The sequence below is a fragment of the Natator depressus genome, chromosome 8 (genome assembly GCF_965152275.1).
Source record: "Natator depressus isolate rNatDep1 chromosome 8, rNatDep2.hap1, whole genome shotgun sequence".
NCBI classification, from domain to species: domain Eukaryota; kingdom Metazoa; phylum Chordata; order Testudines; family Cheloniidae; genus Natator; species Natator depressus.
Genome location: NC_134241.1, coordinates 87,220,916 through 87,239,071, shown reverse-complemented (window position 1 = coordinate 87,239,071; position 18,156 = coordinate 87,220,916). Strand labels below are relative to the sequence as shown.

The following is an 18,156-nucleotide window of genomic DNA, read 5'->3' as shown; positions in this document are numbered from 1 at the left end:
CGCCGGCGCCTACAGGGGCAGAGAGGCGCCGCGGGGGGTTCCGCAGCAGCGAGCTCCCCCGGTGCCCCCGCGGCGCGGTTTGCCCAGGAGCCGGGCAGGCAGCCGGAGGAGCCCGGCTCCCGCGGAGGGCTGAGCCCTGCCCCAGCCCGCCACTTCCCCCAGCGCTCGAGGGTTGCGCACCCGCTGAGGGCCGCCGCCAGCAGCGCCGCTCGGCCCGGGGCCAGGCCGCGAGCCGGCAAGCCCGGCGGGGCGGGGCGGGCGCCGGGGGAGGGCCAGGAGCGCTGTCCTCGCCCGGCTGGTGCTGCGCGGCGCACGCGTGTGCTCGGCTCCGCGGGGCGGCGAAAGCGCGGAGCCCGGCTGGCGCTGCTGGGGGGTGAGTGGCCCCCGGGCTGTGAGGGGAGAGTCTGGGGGGCAGCGCGGCCTGCCAAGAACGGGGTGGGGGGAGTTTCCAGCCTCTTCCCTGGGCAAGGGTCCCCTCCTGGAGGGAGTGGTCCTGTCTCCCTCACCTGAACTCAGCTCACTGCAACCAGGGCACAGGGGGCTCCTTGTGGGGCTTGGGGGTGAGGGGAGCAGCTCAGCGCCGGGCCCCACAGGCTGGGCTTTGAGGGAGTCTCATGCAGGGTCGGGCTTTGCCCCCCCCCTTTCCAAATTCCCTCTGAACAGGAAAGCTGCGCCCCCTGAAGCCCGCTGTAGAGACACGCTGGAAGGGACGTGTCATGTTGGGTCAGTGGTGGAGATGGAGCCGGCCTTTCTTGGGTACCTCAGGAGCTCTCCCCTGGTGACTGGAGCCACATCAGTGAAACGAGGCAAGTCTATTCTGTGATCAGAATAAAAGGACAGAGAGAGGAGTGTCTTGTCCACAGAAGTTAGAGATGGAAGAGGCCCGGCTGGATCAGCATCCTGTTTTCTAGTTAGTTGAGACAAGCTTTTGGGAAGGAGGAAAGACTATCCTGAACGATAAACTGCAGGCCATGGGTTCAAATATATTTATCCCTGAGAACGTGCTCACAAACGTTTTTGAGACTCTGTACTCCAGGCTGAGAATGTCTGCTGTCATTACGTCTTTTAGGAAACAGTGTAGGAATATTAATAAGTACTGACACTACACTGTCGCTGAACTCTATTATTAGCGATTCAATACTTACTTCTGTTACTCAGGCAGGACATCCTGCCTTTTTATGTTACAATTACATTTATTGTTATATCAATGCATATTGGATACTTCCACAATTCAAATATGCATTTTTAAAATACATTTTGCAAGCCATTTATGCATAGGAATGGAAATTAAGATATTTCTATTATCTAATGGGTCTAGTCCAGCACCCATTGAAGCCAACAGGAGCTGTGCTGTTGATTTCAGTAGGAGGATGAAGCCCAGAGTAACCATATTAATGGTTAAATATTTTATACATTTATTATTCATATTACCATTGCACCTAGGAACTGTAGGCACGGACCAAGACCCCAGTGTGCTAGGTACTGTACAAAACAGAGAACAAAGAGACCAATCCCACCCTAAAGAGCTTTTGCATAACTATCGCTAAATATAAAAATCCATATTACCATGGAATGGTTTCTTATTATTGGATTCACACTATACCCTGTAATGGGTTCCGTTGTCAATAATCCAAATGAAAACTATAAAAATGTAATATTTTGAATAAAAGCCCCACATTCAAAAAAAAAAGTTGGAGGGTCACCCCCCTCCCCCAAGACCATATGATTGTGTTAAGTAAGTTACAGGTATTTTTAAAAAATGGTTTAAGATATGTTTACCCAACAGCAGAATGGTTAGGCTGTCATATAAACGCTATAGTTCCAGTCATTCCGACATCTGCATACAGCTATATTCACACCTTTCTTTGCTCAACATTAAAGTCTGTCAACCCACAAAAGCAAGGACATTCCATAAGTGCTGTAACTCTATCCATAACTCGTCATGGTCTTGTCTAGAAAATATCTTCAGCAAAAGTGCAGCTGCAGTGGTACTACCAGCAGCGTAAGCACTAACACAGACAGGGAGCAGGCAGTTTTTTCAGGCTACCTACGAGGTTAGGTGATACAGTAGTAAACACTCCTATTCTTGGTGTCCACTAGATTTTACACTATCAGTACCACTGTTGGTGGTGTAATGGTGCTGAAAGACAGATATTAGATTTATTAGTATAGTATTCATGATCCCTAAATAGTATGTGATCTGTCATACTGCATATGCTGTAATGCATGTAAGGTAATGCACTGTCAGAAATCATGCTATCATTAGAAAGACATCTCAGATGTTCCTATCAATGGCAGTATATCCTGCTTAGAATGAAGTTTCTGCCTGAACTCTGAATTTCTTCGCTTTTTGAATGAGAACCATTAGACTTAAAGGTGAACTGCAAAGCCTTTGTGAAGGATATACTTCACAAACTATTTAAGAAGTAAAAATTAGTTGATCAGTTACTTTAAGACAATTGTAATACTTTCTGTAAGACACAGAATTCACAGTCATCAGTACTTCTGCATATCATGTAGACTTCATAGTTGTAAGCATGCATAAGCACGGGGTACCTTTTACTTTTTCTTCATAGGTCTGCTACCTCACAAGCTTAAAGAGAACCTCAGTTATCTTTTATTCAGTCTGTGTACAGGTGGCAAAATTTCCCCTTCCTGATGTAGAATCTTAAAGGTTATTGTTGTTTTTTTAAAAAAGAAAGTTTGAAGTTTACCTCTGATCTCCTTTGATATTTGCTCTTACATTTTATGCTGTATGAATTTTGCATATGTGACTTGGGGAGTTCATTTTATAGTGCTTTCATTGTCTAGAACTTATGCAATAAGCAACTCTCCAAAGAAGGATATGAATAGATGCATTGTTGGCATGTTGACTCAGTACTATGGCTATGGTTTTGCTGTCATAAAGCAAGCTGTCTGAAGGATGTTTACAGTTACTGGGCAATTTCAGTTTATTGGAAAACACCCCATTTACTTGAATCACATTAGTGCTCTGATTGCTCATCAGTATGGTAGCTGATTATTTCAGTGACTGCTGTAAGTAAAGTTTGGCAGAGGCTGAGGAATTTTACAGTGGGACTTAAGATTTCAGTTTGAAGGACTTATAATTACAGGTTTAAAAAGATAGTCTTTGTAATTTTTGAAAATCTTACATATTTCATAAACCACCACATATCAACTCCCCTCTGTCTTTCATCCTCAGATACCTCTCAAAAAAGGAAATAGTTCACATTTCTTTGCCTAAACCCGCTCTCCTCCCCCCAAAAGCCTGGAAAATAAACTTCATATTAAAGTAAAAATAGATTAGCAAAGACTGGATTTTCCAGAACAATGTCTCAGGCTTGTCCCCCAAAATGTCATGAAAAGGGGTCAGGATTTACAGAGCTTTAACAGCACAAATACTTTGAAGTAAAGAATTAAATCATGAAAATGTTTCAATAGAAGTATTTTCATTACAAAATGTCAAACAATAAGAGTCATAATAGATTCACTCTGCTGCAACATGCCTGATATACCTTCACTCCTCCAATATATAAAGTTCAAACACTTCAACATCATCTGTGTTTTAAAGTTGTTTGTTATGACCAGAACTAGTATAGGTTTGCAGTTGGAGACAGATATTATTTAGAATAAAATAAATAAATAAATAAATAAAAGTATCAATCCTTTGGAAGCTTAAATCTCTTTTAGTTTTAAAAAGAGTGTTTGCCTCCACTACAGCTGCCTGGGCATTTGTTTATTGTATGGTAGACTTTAACTAACGGTTTAAAAGTCAGCAGTGTTTTTATCGTGAGTGCTGCCTTTCATTTTGTGGAAGTGGATGGATCAAAGAATTGTGGTATTGCCAACTTCCACAATTTTATTACAAGTCTTGCATTATTTGGTGTTTTTTGTAAAGTTCTAGATCCTTGAATCACATGATTGTGAGAATCTCAGGTTTCATTAAAAAAATTGTGTATGGCCCTCATGTAGGGTTGCCAACCATCCAGCATTGGCTTGTTATCTCCAGGAATTAAAGATTAATCTTTTTAATTAAAGATTATGACATGTGATGAAATCTCCAGGAATACATCAACCAAAATTGGCAACCCTAAAGGCTCAAAAGCCAGAAGGCAAATAAGAACCACCCCACTTCTATGTTTAAAAAATTCATGATTGTGTAGGGCCTGGTCCATAATTTTCTTGGAGTCAGCAAGACTGATTCCTAGGAGAACATAGAGCCTTTGACGTATAACCTATCTTTTGAATGTGGCAAGGTTGAACTAATTTCCTCATGCTGGAATAACACTTCCCATAGTGGCCTTCTCAGTAGTGAGGCTGGACTATGCCCTAATCCCTGGAGGAGTTTGGAGTTCATTAACTTGGAAGCTTTCACTGCCTCTCCTACCTGTTCTGTGTATAGAAGACAGCATTCTGGTCCTTTCCACAAGCACTCACTCACTTCAGGGCAATATCTTGGGTCAACCAAGAAAAGTCAGAACACAGACTTTGAAGAGTGGCGGCAAACACTGTGCCCCTCCCAGTCCCCCCTCCTGTGGCTTTCTAGCCAGTGGATCATCCAGTTCGCAAAACCGCTTACTGTTCTCTTCTCACCATTTGCTTGTCCTGTCCCCTAACTCCTTCTCCCTGGGCTCCTACAGAGCAAAATTGCAGAGTTTAACTCTGTAGCACACAAGGGTTGCAGAGTGTCCCTACCTGGCAGGTCTTCTTCCTTGTAGCTATGCAAGGACTAAAATATGGCAGAACTCCAGGGAGCTGGGGAATGTTACCCTTAAGAAGTTCTGGATGACTAATCCTGCTCAGATATACAAAGAAGTGGAAGAAAGGGGAGGAGAGCAAGATGTGAACAGGTATCCTTACACCTGCTTTGCACAGGGGCTAGTCACAGTCTGTCTTTGTGGTTCCTAACCATAAAACACTACAATGGCTAGCACTTGCAGTGGTGCTAACCGCCACATAGCCTTTTTAGACTGGTGGACTGATAAAGAAGGGCTATTGGGATGGGGTTGGAAAAGCATATGCTATATCCTTTTAAAGTGCTGTGGAAGGAGGCACACTTAGTCCATATGTTCCCATGGATAGAGTGTCTGCCAGAAGCAGTCAATAAGGTCTCTAGTCAATGCCCCCAGTAAGCCACAATTTATCTGAATGTGAAAGGATTATTTTTGTATTAAATATTAGATACATCTTTGGATGCTCTAAGTTGCAAATGTTGTAACAAAAGGAGTATTTTAAAATGTTTTTTATTTTTTAAAACAGGGAAAAGGAATTTATTTCACTTTAGAGAGCAAAATGTTCTCCACATGGCTTGTGCATTTGGCAATTTGGTGTTTGGTACAAGCAGTAACAGGTAAGTGTTTGATTTCTAAACAGAAACTTCGCTTAGAAAATCTTGAACAGTTTAATTTGTTTCTCCTTCAGTCTTTGAGTGCTTTGTTGGAAAATACCTTCCTTATATCTTAGTTCCAGAGGGTCACACTACTATAACTTCGATGCCTGGCTGGGTTGTTTTCTTGTAAAAAAAAAATTCATTTTCAGGTAATTGGATAACGCTATTAAGAGTAGTGGATGTGATTCTCTGCTGCCTTTCGCCTTGTCACTTACACCTGGTCATAGAGGATGTATGACACTACTATTCTGATTTGGCAGCATTTTACACCCACGGTGCACAACTATAAACAACCCTACAAAGTGCAAGGCATTGGAGGATCAGGCCTGGTGTTTATTGAATGTACTTTTCAGAACCAAATGGTGCACAAGATAAGAACCAATACATGCAACCATTGGCGACTCACTTTCATTTGTTTATACTGCATATAATCAAAGTTTCAGTTCTGTTTGATGTGTGAATTCAAGGCTACTACAGGAAATAACTGCTTGTAAGTTATTTATTTAAAGTTAGAGGTTTGCTGTTGGTTACCTGAGAGGCACATCTTGCATACAATCCATTTCCAAATAGGCCGAGCTGACTACGTTAACAAATAAATAGCAATTCTGCTCCATCATTTTCCACTGCCCATATCAGTTTTTTTATAAAATATTTAGTTTCCTTTCTCTTTTAGATTTGTATTGATTCAAAGGGTAGCCTGAAGGGCCACTGAGCAACATCAAATGTATATGCACATCTGTTTGAATTGGGTGTTACACCTTCCTATCCTTACATCTACACAGGAGCTATGAAAAGGAAAATAAGGGATATCTCCCATGGAATTCAGAGGGAGGTTTACCATTCACCTCAATAGGGGCATGATTGCTGCTATTTCACCAATATGCATAGTGTTTTTTGTTAAAGAGAAGATAAATAAAGTTCGGCTATCAGGTGGCTCCTTGGATTGTACTTTTTTCAGTAAGAAAGTAGGTTGGCTTTCATTCATGATGTCCCTTAAATCAATGAAAATTTAGTGCCATGCACAAATCATGAACTGGATTATGGTGGAGGATTCTCCTTCGCTTTGTAAAATACCCTATACTTAAGGCCCTTCTTTTTCAGTTTATAACTGATTTTTTTCCAAAAATTCTGAAGTTTTAGAAAAGCTATTACTTGGGTTGGTTTGTTTGTTTTGAAAAACAACTTTTACACAAATTTTAGACCACTTTACATGAAAATACTGATTATGGTAAAAAAAATCCAATACATTACATTAGATAGATGTGTAAATTATAAATGTATAAATTAGTCTAAGTATAAATGTGGTGCTGTCTGTTAAAATAAAGCAATGTAGTGAAGGATGCACGTGCATACAAATGCATCCCAAGTCCTTAAAAAGAAAAGCGACAGAATTCCCTGGACCCAGCTCCCCACTGTGGAAAGAGAGATGGCAGCTCAGTAATCTGTTGCTATTTTTCCCCCTGTCCCCCAGTATTAACCCTGATATTTACCCAAAAAACTGAAGTTAATTTTTTGCACTGATTTTCACCCCTTTTATAAATTTTTGCAATAAATACTGATACATTTCTAGGAAATTTCAAACAAAAGGCTTTGCACACTCTTAAGGGATCATGTGAGTATTTATACTGTTTGTTTTTCCCATTGTATTGTAGAAAATTGCAAAAGAGGAGACATGATCGCTAGCACAGATTCTGTAGTTCTTCCTGGATCAAACGTTACCCTCTCATGCCAGCTAAAACAGGGTGAACAATGCAAGGAGCTAATTTTCAATAAGTCTGAAATAGTCCTTGCATATGGAAGACACACATTTAGTTGCAAATGTAAATCGAATGGAAAAATCATCTGTGGAATTGACATCTATGTTGGAAGTAAGGAGAAGCCATTTCCTATTTCTTATTCTAACACTTCTTAGATATCAGCTGTGATGTACCTCTGAGAAGCACATCACAAAGTAGTAGTGGATAACTACTTTAGTGAGTCCATTGGGTGATGGATAGGTTATTATAGTCAGAGTTAATTATTTAATCTGGGCCAGATTGTGCCTCGGGGTCCTCCATACACTGATCTCCCCCCATGCATGTGTGGGCATTCACCATTGTAATATAATATGCTTTACTTTGGGAAGGGGTTGGACATACGTATCACCAGCCTACTGTATACACATTGACCCTTCCCCCTTTGTAAAATACTACATGAGGCTTTATTAATGTTTGTGCCTCTCCCACCCTCCTCAGTGGAATGCCCCTTTTAATGTGATGGGGACAAAAGATTCCAAGGCAGTGGTAGATGGAAAAATCCCCAACAGATTCCTCCATTGGAGGGTGCAGGGTTCCCCAAAATGCAGACATAGGGTCTCGGCATTGATGGATCCAGTGGATCCCCAAGATTTGTGATTCAGGGCACAAACTCCCAGTAGTTCCCTTATGAATCCTATTGTGAATAAGAAACTGTGAAATGGGAATCCCACAGAGTTTCTAGCAGCCTATGGGAGCTAATACTCCTGAAGTGGGTTGGGGTTGCATCTCTTTTGTCTCATGGGGAAAGAAAGCTTTTGAAGAGCAGTTGTCAGTTGCTGTAGGCAGGCTTTTGGGCCCCAATCCTATCCAGGCTGTGCAAATTGAGGCCCCTGCGTCTATGTGGAATCCCATTGTCTTCACTGGGGCTCCGCACAGTGGTCAGCCCATGCAAAACAGCTTGTAGAAATCAAGGCTTTAATTTGTTCTTCTAAGTAAGTAAAAAGCCAGTCTCCCATAAAAGAGCTAGGTAAAAAGACAGCCTGAACCCCAGATTCTTTGTTTTTAAAAACAAAGGCAACAAAACAAAACTCAAGACTGTGTAGAAGAGGGTTTCTTATTACCTCTGTTACCAGTGTTTACCTCAAATATTGACAAGAGTGTCTGTTCAGATCCTCCAGACCAGCCAGGGAATGTATCCTGTATTCTGTATGGAAGAGATGGGAACCTTACTTGCACTTGGGATAAAGGAAGACTTACTCACATAGAAACTACCTATGTGGTACAGTAAGTAACTGATGGACAAGGTTCTTTTAAACCTACAGTTGAATAATAGCTTGAAAGCTTACTATTTCTGGCAGGCCTATTTCTTTATATTAAGGCCCCAAAAAAGTCAGTTGTCTTATGTTTAAACCATTTGGGGAAAAAGCACAACGGAGACAGTATATGACTCAAGTTCATGAAAGTGAGTCTAGTTGCATAAGGAGCCTATTCAGCTCACATTTTTCCTGCAGATGCAGCACCACATTACCTCAGCACCTTCTGGGCTAGGCAGGTGCAGGGACTATACCCCATTTCTAGACATGCTTTCCCCTTGAAAGTGGATATTTAATACCGGAACTGGTATTAAACAGCTGCTTAAGCTTGCCCCTTCCTAGGGAACATTCTCAAACTGTCCAGTGTCCTAATATATGTCCAGGGCAGGTTCTTCTCTGATCAGTTATGGCATGAGCTGAAGTACTTTTACTAAGAGACCTATAGCTTGTATCTCTGCCATGGAACTCTGCTAGGGAAATGGAAAGTGGCCATTGCTCTGAAATATATTCCCCAAACTTGCTGCTCAAACACAGGGACCAAGGAGAACTCTCTCCTCTGATCCTATTGAGGACCCATGACTGACTCCAAGGGAGGGATATAGGTTTCCCTATATCCTGCTATGGAGACCTAGGGAGCTTGTTCTCGGCCCACACAGGCTACCTTTGTATGTGAAAGGAAGAGAACTAAATCGTTTAGGGAGTCAAAATGCACGGGAGGTGAGAAACTCCTTAACAGAAACTCTCCTCCCACCCAAGTGGCTGTACCAAATCTGCCATGAAGTTGGGGTATATTCTTATCATCCTTTACAGCCCAGCTGGACAGGCTCAGCTGCTGCCCAGCCAGGCTTTGAACACCAACAAGGCATTTTGTTGTCCTAGAGCACCTATCATGTTGTGCTCTTTGCCATAATAGCAATGGTGCTTGTATAAGTAATGGAAACCTGCTTTCAAGTCTCTAATCTATAAGAGGGTATACAAGTAGATTATAGACTAGGAGGAAAGCGTGTATCTCACTGTTGTAAAGAAATACGATGTAGGTTGCTATCCCCATCGTTACAAGAGTAACCTATCCTGCATTCCTTCTAAGCTGCAAGAAATGTATAGTTTTTGAAATAATTTTGTTTTAAAAGTACACCATGGGCCCTGTGCTATCATCTTGGTATAATTTTGTTTACTTTAAAACCTTCCATTGCTTTGATGATATTTTAGGCATTTTAGAAGCTACAGATAAATGCTACATCATGTACAGATCGTGCCATCTGTTTTCAAGCAGAACTGCCCAGCAATTGAACAGTACAACCCCATATTAATAATATTTTGTTGTTCAAAAAAGAACTTTAGGGCCAGATTCTCAGCTGACGTAATCCAGTATGACTCAGTTGAAACAACAATATACATCATCTGAGGATTTGGCCCACAGAGTGTGTGTTGAAGATTTTAATCACAGGTTTGTCTTTTGTTCTAGGCTAACAAATGAGACAGAATGCTTAAGTTTTGCAGAAGAAAGTATGAATCCTAAATACGGCTCACTGAATCTGACCAAGTTGAATTTTGAATCCAATTATACAGCTGTGGTTGCTGCCTCAAATAGACTAGGAAATGCTTCTTCCCTACCCTTTACATTCATGTTGATAGACATAGGTAAGTGTTACTTGTCTCTTAAATGAGCAGATCTAGGGAGCTGGTAAGAAGAGGTTGAATATACCAATATATGCCTTAGTGAATCAATTTCAAAAGGTTGCCAAAGGTACCCAGAGCTTTGGATGGGGGCTCTTATTGTAAAGTAGCAGCAATCTAAATAAATGAATAAGCAAGCAAGCGACCCAGTGTACATTTACTGGAAATTTATATTCCATCATATCTTACACAACTAATGCAATGTGATTAGAAAATCTAACTGGCTTTTTTCTTTTTTTGGGGGGGGTCTTTGCTGTTAGTGAAACCTCATTCTCCAACAGATATTTTAGTGAAATTTGACAACGTTTCTGAAACAAATTGCACTGTCTTGTGGCGGGATCAACAACAGACACAAAGCTTTCGACTAAGATATCGACCGGTTAACAGTCACTCCTGGAATATGGTAATAATTCTTTCAAGAAAGAAAAAAAAAAAAGAAGTTGCTGGTCATTGATGTTTGGTTTTGTTTAATTATTTTTACCAGGTTTTATTTCTTCAAATTTGCATCTCTTCTTGTTGGCACCATATTTAGGATAATGCAATAATTCATATCAGAAATTATTAACTTTAAATTAAACATCCATCATAAACACCATCTTTGGTCTGAAGTTTTCTGCATGTGAGGCCCTAATCCCTCAAGAGCGTATTCATGTACTTAATTTTATGCATATGAATAGCCCCGGTGAAGTCAAATATTCATTTGTGTCTTTTCAGGATCAGGGCCCTCATGTCTGACATAGCCCTGTGTTCAGACATATATTAAGTAACTTGCTACACCTCAGCAAAAGTCAGAAATTTTTTATTATGCTTTCAGAGTTACAAGATATAAACTACAACCCTTGTTAAGCTGAAGAAGGGTTTTATCCAACTCCTATTGAAGTCAATAGAAGTTTTTCCTTTTACTTTAACAGGATCCAGGTTGGACCTCAAATAAACATTAGGGTTTTTAAAAAAGTAGAAATCATATAAAGTATTGAGAACAGAATTTGTGAACAATGGAAGAGTTTGTTATCTTCAGGTTATTAACTATAGAATTTTGTAGGAAAACTGTAAACCAAAATATTCATTACACTTTTCTTTTTGAAAAGGTTATTCAGGGTTGCACTGAATTAGTTTGCCATTGGTTTTAAGCATTGTATTTTTTTTTTTTTTTTTTGCTACCTGAGGATAGCTATAACTCCCAAATTCATATTTCAGTGAGTAACCCCAGAACTAGACAGTACTGCAGTAATGAGCAGTTTGCTAAAACTAGAAAATTAGTGAGCCATCAGGAGTTACTATGGTGACACACTAGGAGTCACTATGAGTTATGTGCTTGGTAATATGCCTTGGAGCAGTTTAAGGAAACTTGTCTTCAGGCAAGGAGCTGACACCTAAACTCCCAATCAGACGGAAGAAGGGCTCCCGGAAGCCTGACTGGTGATCACTCAGAACCATCTCAGACTTTGGGTAACTGGGCTTGGGGTACTCGGAACAGTATATATTAAGACCTAATTTTAAAAAAAAAAAAAAAAAAAAAAAAAAAGGTAGTTTTAGGTAAAAGCACTCGTTTGTACCAATTACTTATAAAACGAAGGAGCTGTCCCCATTGATTTATTCCTGACACCACCTAAAAAAGACCATTAAGTTACCACTACTTTGGGTTCTGAAAACCCTGGGTAACAGTACAGGCTTCAGGCAGAATATAAATTATCCATAATTCATAGCATTACTTCATTCAACCTTTATTTCCTCTTAAGTTTTAACATTACATATGCTTTACATTTAATGCCATTAAAGGTTGAAACTTTAAATTCTACAAGATACAATCTACATGATCTGAAGCCACATACAGAGTATGAATTTCAGGTTTGCTGCAAATTTCACCCTAACAGAGGAATATGGAGTGACTGGAGCACATTTCGAATACAGACTCCAGAAGCAGGTAATAAAATATGCAGTTTGCCACGTTAATCCATTGTTTAACATGTATTTAGAAATTGTTTGAGAACAGTTTAATATTAACAAATGCAAAGTGTGGGGCAGATTCTACCGTCTGTTACGGCCATGTAAATTCAAAAGTAGAGCTAGTGGGAAACTGGAATTCCTGTTCATTGGGAAATTCCAAAATGTCAGAAAAAATAATTCATTTGGAAATGGAACAAAAATTAAATTTCTGAAGTTTCCTGCAAAACAGGAATTCCCAAAATGTTGTTTATTATCAAAATGAAATGAAACTTCAGCTTTTCTTTTTGAAATGTTTCCAAGGCTCTTGAAGCCCAGGAGCCCACAGGCAGGGAGCCCAGGAGCCAGGACTCCTAAGAATGCTGAGGAGCTGAGAACCTGGAAGCCCTGGTTCTGGGGCTGTCTGCTTGACATACTGCCCTGGAGCTGGGGACCCTTGGAGCCCGGTCTGCCAAGGAGCTACAAGCCTGAGAGCAGAGGTTGCCAAGGAGCTGCACCCCTGAAAGCCAGGACTTTCAAGCTCTCAGCTACCGATCAGCCTACCAGGTGGGCTCCAAGAGGCCAAGAATGGTGGCAGGAAATCCAGGCAAGCTTCCATTAGAAACCTGCCTGGTTCCTGTTGTCAGTTTCAACTAACTTGACATATTTCTGTGGAACATTTTGATTGAACCAAATTGGTATTTTCTGTTGGAAAATTTCTCAACAGCTCTATCCAGAAGTCAATGGAGTCGCTTCAGACTTACACTATTGTAACAGAGCATAATCTTGACTGTGTTCTGACAGTCAAACAAACACACAGTAAAGTATGAGGTGAACAGGAGATGTTGCCACTATTCCATATTGTAGGAATAGGTGACAGTTTCCAGGAACACATAGTAAGACCATAAAGAAAATTAGTATTAATCAGTTTGTGCCAGCTCTAATAGAAGATGTATGATGCTCACTATCAGGTCATGTGTTTGCTTGCTTGACTTCAAATTACCCCCTATGAAATTCACATAGTACAGGATTTTCAGTTCTTCTTAAAGAAGAAGACTTCTCAGAAGTTTGTCTCCCAAAGTTGTGTTAATTTGGCACCAACTCCTTTGATATATTTGTAAGTTACTATAAAACCTACTGGATCTTACTGTGACTCATGCAATTTACCACCATTGACAGCATCAGTTTCTGTATGAAGCATTGACTGATGCAAGAGAGAAGTGTGAACTTTTCTCCCCACTAACAATTTCCTTCTTGTAACACTTTGTACGCACATTGGGTTGCTATAGTATTTCAGTTAAATGTTAGGATTTCAGTTAGGGCGGGGAGAAGCATTTTGTCTTTTTCCCAGCTAAATGTGAAATAAGAATCTCAAACTAATCAACAAGTATGCTCTAGCCTCATTACAACTGATCTCAATGGGAGTAGTGAATGAGAAGTCATAGGTACAAAATGGCTACATTACTACCTAAAGTAACTAATGTGCAGAATTCAAAGCTCTGCTTTTAATATAATAATGCATTTTTTAAAAAGCTACTTATTTTCAGGTCTCTGCAGACCTGTTACATGGGACATGTTACATTTAAGCACCATTCTGAAATTTCTGTTCATTCAAGCACCTTGTATAGGATGTATGTGAAAATAGCCTTGAAGGAGGAATATTTGAGTTTGATAAATTCATTTTTGATTCTTTGAAGAAGAAAAAAAAAAACCAACCACCCCTCTCACTGTCTAATAATGCTTAGAATTGGGAGAACTAAATCCTACTTTTTTCCCCTCCTTTAGCTAAGATTAATAAGGTTGTGGGAGATTTACAGGTGATCACGGGCAACAGTTCTTAGCATTGCTTATATTGAGAATTTATCTCCTCCTTGCATGCAGTCCCAATCACATTCCAGTCAGATTTGTCCAAGAGCTCCTTGCTTTTGTTTTAGGGTTATTAGTAACAATTTGTTCTTATTTGAGTTGTGGTGTTTTTCTTTAAGCATACATTAGTGAAATCAGTTTTGAAGAACCAATCTGTAGTATCTTTTGTTTTACTAGTTTTCTTCTTATCTTGCTACTTTTCTGATTTTGAACTACCTGAGCACATAGGCCAAAAGTTGGTGGACATTCTCTACACTCAATTTGCTTGATTTTTGCTACTGTGGGTTTGTTAAAAACTTTAGCCAAAGCTTATCAGATATCTTATTTCTGCTAAATCTTAAAAGGTCTTTCATGAACATTTTTCTTCTTTGAGCTAACTGCAACTTTTGACACCACTAATTATTATGAACATTTATTATTTTCAGTAAAATAATAAGAAACAGTATATTCCCATTAAGCTTAGAACAAGTGCTCTTTCTACCAAGAAAGTAAGTCACAAATAGATATAAATCGTACAAGAAAAACCCTACCAGAATGTTATCTATGGAGCTGTTGATCTGTCTTGAGTGGCCACAGAAAAGTTTGCAGACGTTGCGCCAGTAAGAATAAAAAACCATCCAGTGCTTGAGTGCTGTGGCATAACCACAGGTTTAATTGGTTTAGTGCTGAAACGGTATACTCTCTCCAAGTGTTATGCAACTGTTAGCAGCTGATCTTGTTAGCACTTTATTATAAATCGAGTGATGGCAGGACGTAGCCTTAAGAATGTATCTGAGTTTTATGGTTTGGGTGGATGCCCTAGAATCTTGGTTTTTTTGTACCTAATCACACCACTAACATAACCTACCTGTCGTAGTACTTATATTGCCATTCGTCTAGAAACATTTCTAAATTGCCTCTCACCCTAGACTTTAAGTACCATACATAGATGAAAAATTCAAAAGGGTCCCTTCAGGGATTCCAGGCTGCATGGTTTTGTGCACTTTAAAAAACATTTCTGTTTCAGTTTAGTTTTGTTTTCTCTCATACCTTTCAACATTTTGCAGATTTGTATCAAAGTGCAGTCATAAACTCTACACATTTTTCCTCCCCCAACCAGTGCCAAGTGCGTTGTTAGATGTCTGGTACAGAAGGCAGGATATGGACTCCCAAACACAGAAGATCACGCTCTTTTGGAAGGTAAGATTTTACTAGTGTAAGTGAATTTAAAGGCATATAGTTAAGTTTGAAGCAGGGACTGTGTCTTACCATGTGTTTGAAGAGAAAGGTCTTAGAGCAAGGAAAAACACAGCTGCTCTTCCCCTGCTAAGAGCAGAGAAAGAGAGCTATCTCCTTGCCTCTCTTAAGGGAACTGACCAAGAAGGAGAGGAAATCCAGCTACCTGTGAGTTTTCTTCTCTTCTTTGATCACTGCAGCAAAGACTCACCAGGCAGGGGAATGTGAAGAGGAAGGAGGAAGAGGAGCCAGTTCCTGGCTGAAGAGTTTTTGGGGTTCCAACATGTCCTGCCAGTGGATGGAGTACGAGTAGCAGTACCTGATCAGGGGAGTAAAAGTGTCCCAGCTAGGGGTGGGAAACCTTTCCTTTAAAAGGAATGCTCTTCATCACTACTTCCCTCTTCCTTCCACAGAGATAGGAGAGACAATACCCATGTTCTCATCCCCCTCCCCAACATTTCAACTCTCATCCCTGCTGTGGGGAGACATACTTTGAAATATCTTTTGTGGTGTTATTTATATCATCTTAGTCTGAGGATCTTCTAAAATGCAGAAAGTTTCATGGGGCATTTCAAAATTTAAGAACATCAGAATGGCCACACTGGGTCAGACCAGTGGTCCATCTAGCCCAGTATGCAGTCTTCCGACAGTGGCCAATGCCAGGTGCTTCAGAGGGAATGAACAGAACAGACAATCATCAAATGTTCCATTCCATCATCCACTCCCAGCTTCTGGCAGTCAGAGGCTAGGACACTCAGAGCGTGGGGTTGCAGCCCTGACTATTAGCTATTAGCCAAGATGGACCTGTCCTCCATGAGTTTATCTAGTTCTTTTTTGAATCCTGTTATAGTTTTGGCCTTCACAACTTACCCTAGCAACAAGTTCCACAGGTTGAGTGTGCGCTGTGTGAAGACATACTTCCTTCTGTTTGTTTTTAACCTGCTGCCTATTAATTTCATTGGGTGACTCCCAGGTCCTTGTGTTATATGAAGTAGTAACACTTCCTTTGTATCTGGTAAGTTATTGACACAGTAGCTGCTACTTCTAGTCACAACAAATATGCTTCTGCTAATTAAAAGCAATATATTCAGGCCTTCTCCAACATGAAGTGCCACCGCTGACCAGCTAATTTCTGATAATGAGTTACAGTTAACCAGTCTCAATAAGCTTTCAAATAATGCCTAGGGTGTTACTGTACTTCCTTCCTACCTCTATTCCAGAAACTGGAGGAAGTGAAAATTTGTTACTAAAGGACAGTTGTTGATACGAGTGTCATTTTCTAGCAAAGAGGACTATTACTATAAATAGCTGTCTGAATCAGAAAAACGTTACCTCACCTTGAAATGGGTATTGGAAGGAACAGTGGCTGAGTTACTTAAAATAGGCAGCTTGAGCTTCTGAAGCAAGATGTGGAAGATGTAAAAAGCACTGAACAAACAGTTTGTCATTCAGATTAGTGACAGACCACAGTAGTGACGATTGGTAGGCACAGCAGCTGTTCTTGAAGTCATTCCGATTTCCTGAGTTTGTTTTCCAATTCTTTATTCTCATAAGGAATACACGCACATCAGACTATACCCCTTCCTAGAAAGGAGGAAAGATGTGCTGGTATATTTTTTCCAGGAAATGACAGCTCTCCCAGCTGCCATCAGAGGAGATGCTGAATTAGGGCTTGATTCAAAGCTTGTATGGAAAGACTACATGGAGGACAGTGGGCTTGAAATTGAGCCTTTAATGGACAAGCGAAAGCCCATGCGTAGTATGTTCATATTATAAAAACTTACAACAGGGAGATTGTATATGAGGAGGCACAAGAATCCATTTTCTTTCATTGTATTAGGCAGACAGACAGATCTAGGAATTACTATTTCTGTTGTTCTAATCAGTGCTTCCAGAACTGTCACAGATCCCAAGATGGTGTTCATTAGTAATTTTCCACAGCAGGGGGAGGACAGGTAGAATATCTTTTTGCAGGTATTACATGAGCAGCGATTTTTCTTCTTTATATTTCTCAGTGACAGGACTTCCACCTCCCTCTCTCCTTGTCCCTGGATAGCAGCATCTAATTAATCGTTTTGTCAAAAAAAAAAAAAAAAAAAAAAGGGATCCTTTCAGCACTGAAGTGAAGCTAAGGTAGCAGCCAATGGCACAACTTTGCAATGGGGATTCTCAAAGGAGGAGAAGTTAGGTGACCAATTCCCAGTGAACTGATCTGATTGAATGGGATTTAGGTGCCTAACTACCTTAAACTCCTTTGAAAATCCTAGCCATAAGCGTTACTTTAATTACGTGTAGCTACCTGGTAGAAGATGCATTTGAGCAGAAGCAGAAACACAGTGGGTTATTTTAGATGCACACAAAGCTATCTAGCAAATAATTGCATTGTTTTTCTGGGTTTTTGAATGGAGTCAGGTAACATTGCTGATCTCAGGTTTGTTAGCTTACGGACACAGCTCTGGGAAACAAAGTGCGTTAGCCTCCATGGAACCACCACCCAGGACATAAGCCATTGTTTTACCACAGGTCCCACAAATACCAGCTTTCCATCCCTCTCCTCTACAGAGAGGGAAAGCTGGATTAAAGTTTTATATATTTGTTTCCCTTAAGGAAAAGTAATTTAACAGAATGATGACCTTTCTGTATAATTTGAAACCAACCTATAAAATCCTGTAGCAGGGATAAGACCTATAGTGGTTTGTACAGCCTTACTGAGTTGCCTAGGACGTTTCCTTAAAGGTATAATTACACCTCAAATAGTTCATTTATGAGCTAAAAGTTTTGCAAAGCTGTAGAAATCATAGACAAGTAGAGAGATTGCTCTGTGATTACTATATAATTAAGGTTCTCTGCCATAGAATTAGTATTTATCTTGGCAAAGATTTTAAGGCCAGAAGGAACCATTAGATGATCATTTAGCCTGACCTCCTGTAGAACACAGGCCACAGAACTTCAGCCCACATCTCTTTGCTGTGTATTTTGTTGTATAAATTGCAACGGGCTTATGAACAATAATAAAAATGAGGTAACTAGAGAATGT

The 18,156-nt window shown here is 40.3% G+C and overlaps 1 protein-coding gene across 3 annotated transcripts in view; it reads left to right on the top strand.

Moving 5' to 3' along the window:
- The first annotated feature begins 266 nt into the window (after window positions 1-266).
- Window positions 267-18,156, top strand: part of IL12RB2 (interleukin 12 receptor subunit beta 2) — a 34,477-nt gene continuing 16,587 nt past the window's right edge. For 2 of the 3 annotated variants that reach the window (XM_074961568.1, XM_074961566.1), the window contains exons 1-9: window positions 267-373; window positions 664-806; window positions 5,260-5,350; window positions 7,042-7,257; window positions 8,295-8,409; window positions 9,904-10,079; window positions 10,376-10,518; window positions 11,895-12,039; window positions 15,004-15,083. In XM_074961568.1, the coding sequence (XP_074817669.1) occupies window positions 5,293-5,350; window positions 7,042-7,257; window positions 8,295-8,409; window positions 9,904-10,079; window positions 10,376-10,518; window positions 11,895-12,039; window positions 15,004-15,083 (933 nt within the window). In that variant the 5' untranslated portion in view covers window positions 267-373; window positions 664-806; window positions 5,260-5,292. The remainder of the gene's footprint in view (window positions 374-663; window positions 807-5,259; window positions 5,351-7,041; window positions 7,258-8,294; window positions 8,410-9,903; window positions 10,080-10,375; window positions 10,519-11,894; window positions 12,040-15,003; window positions 15,084-18,156) is intronic. The other variant, XM_074961567.1, reaches the window with a different exon arrangement.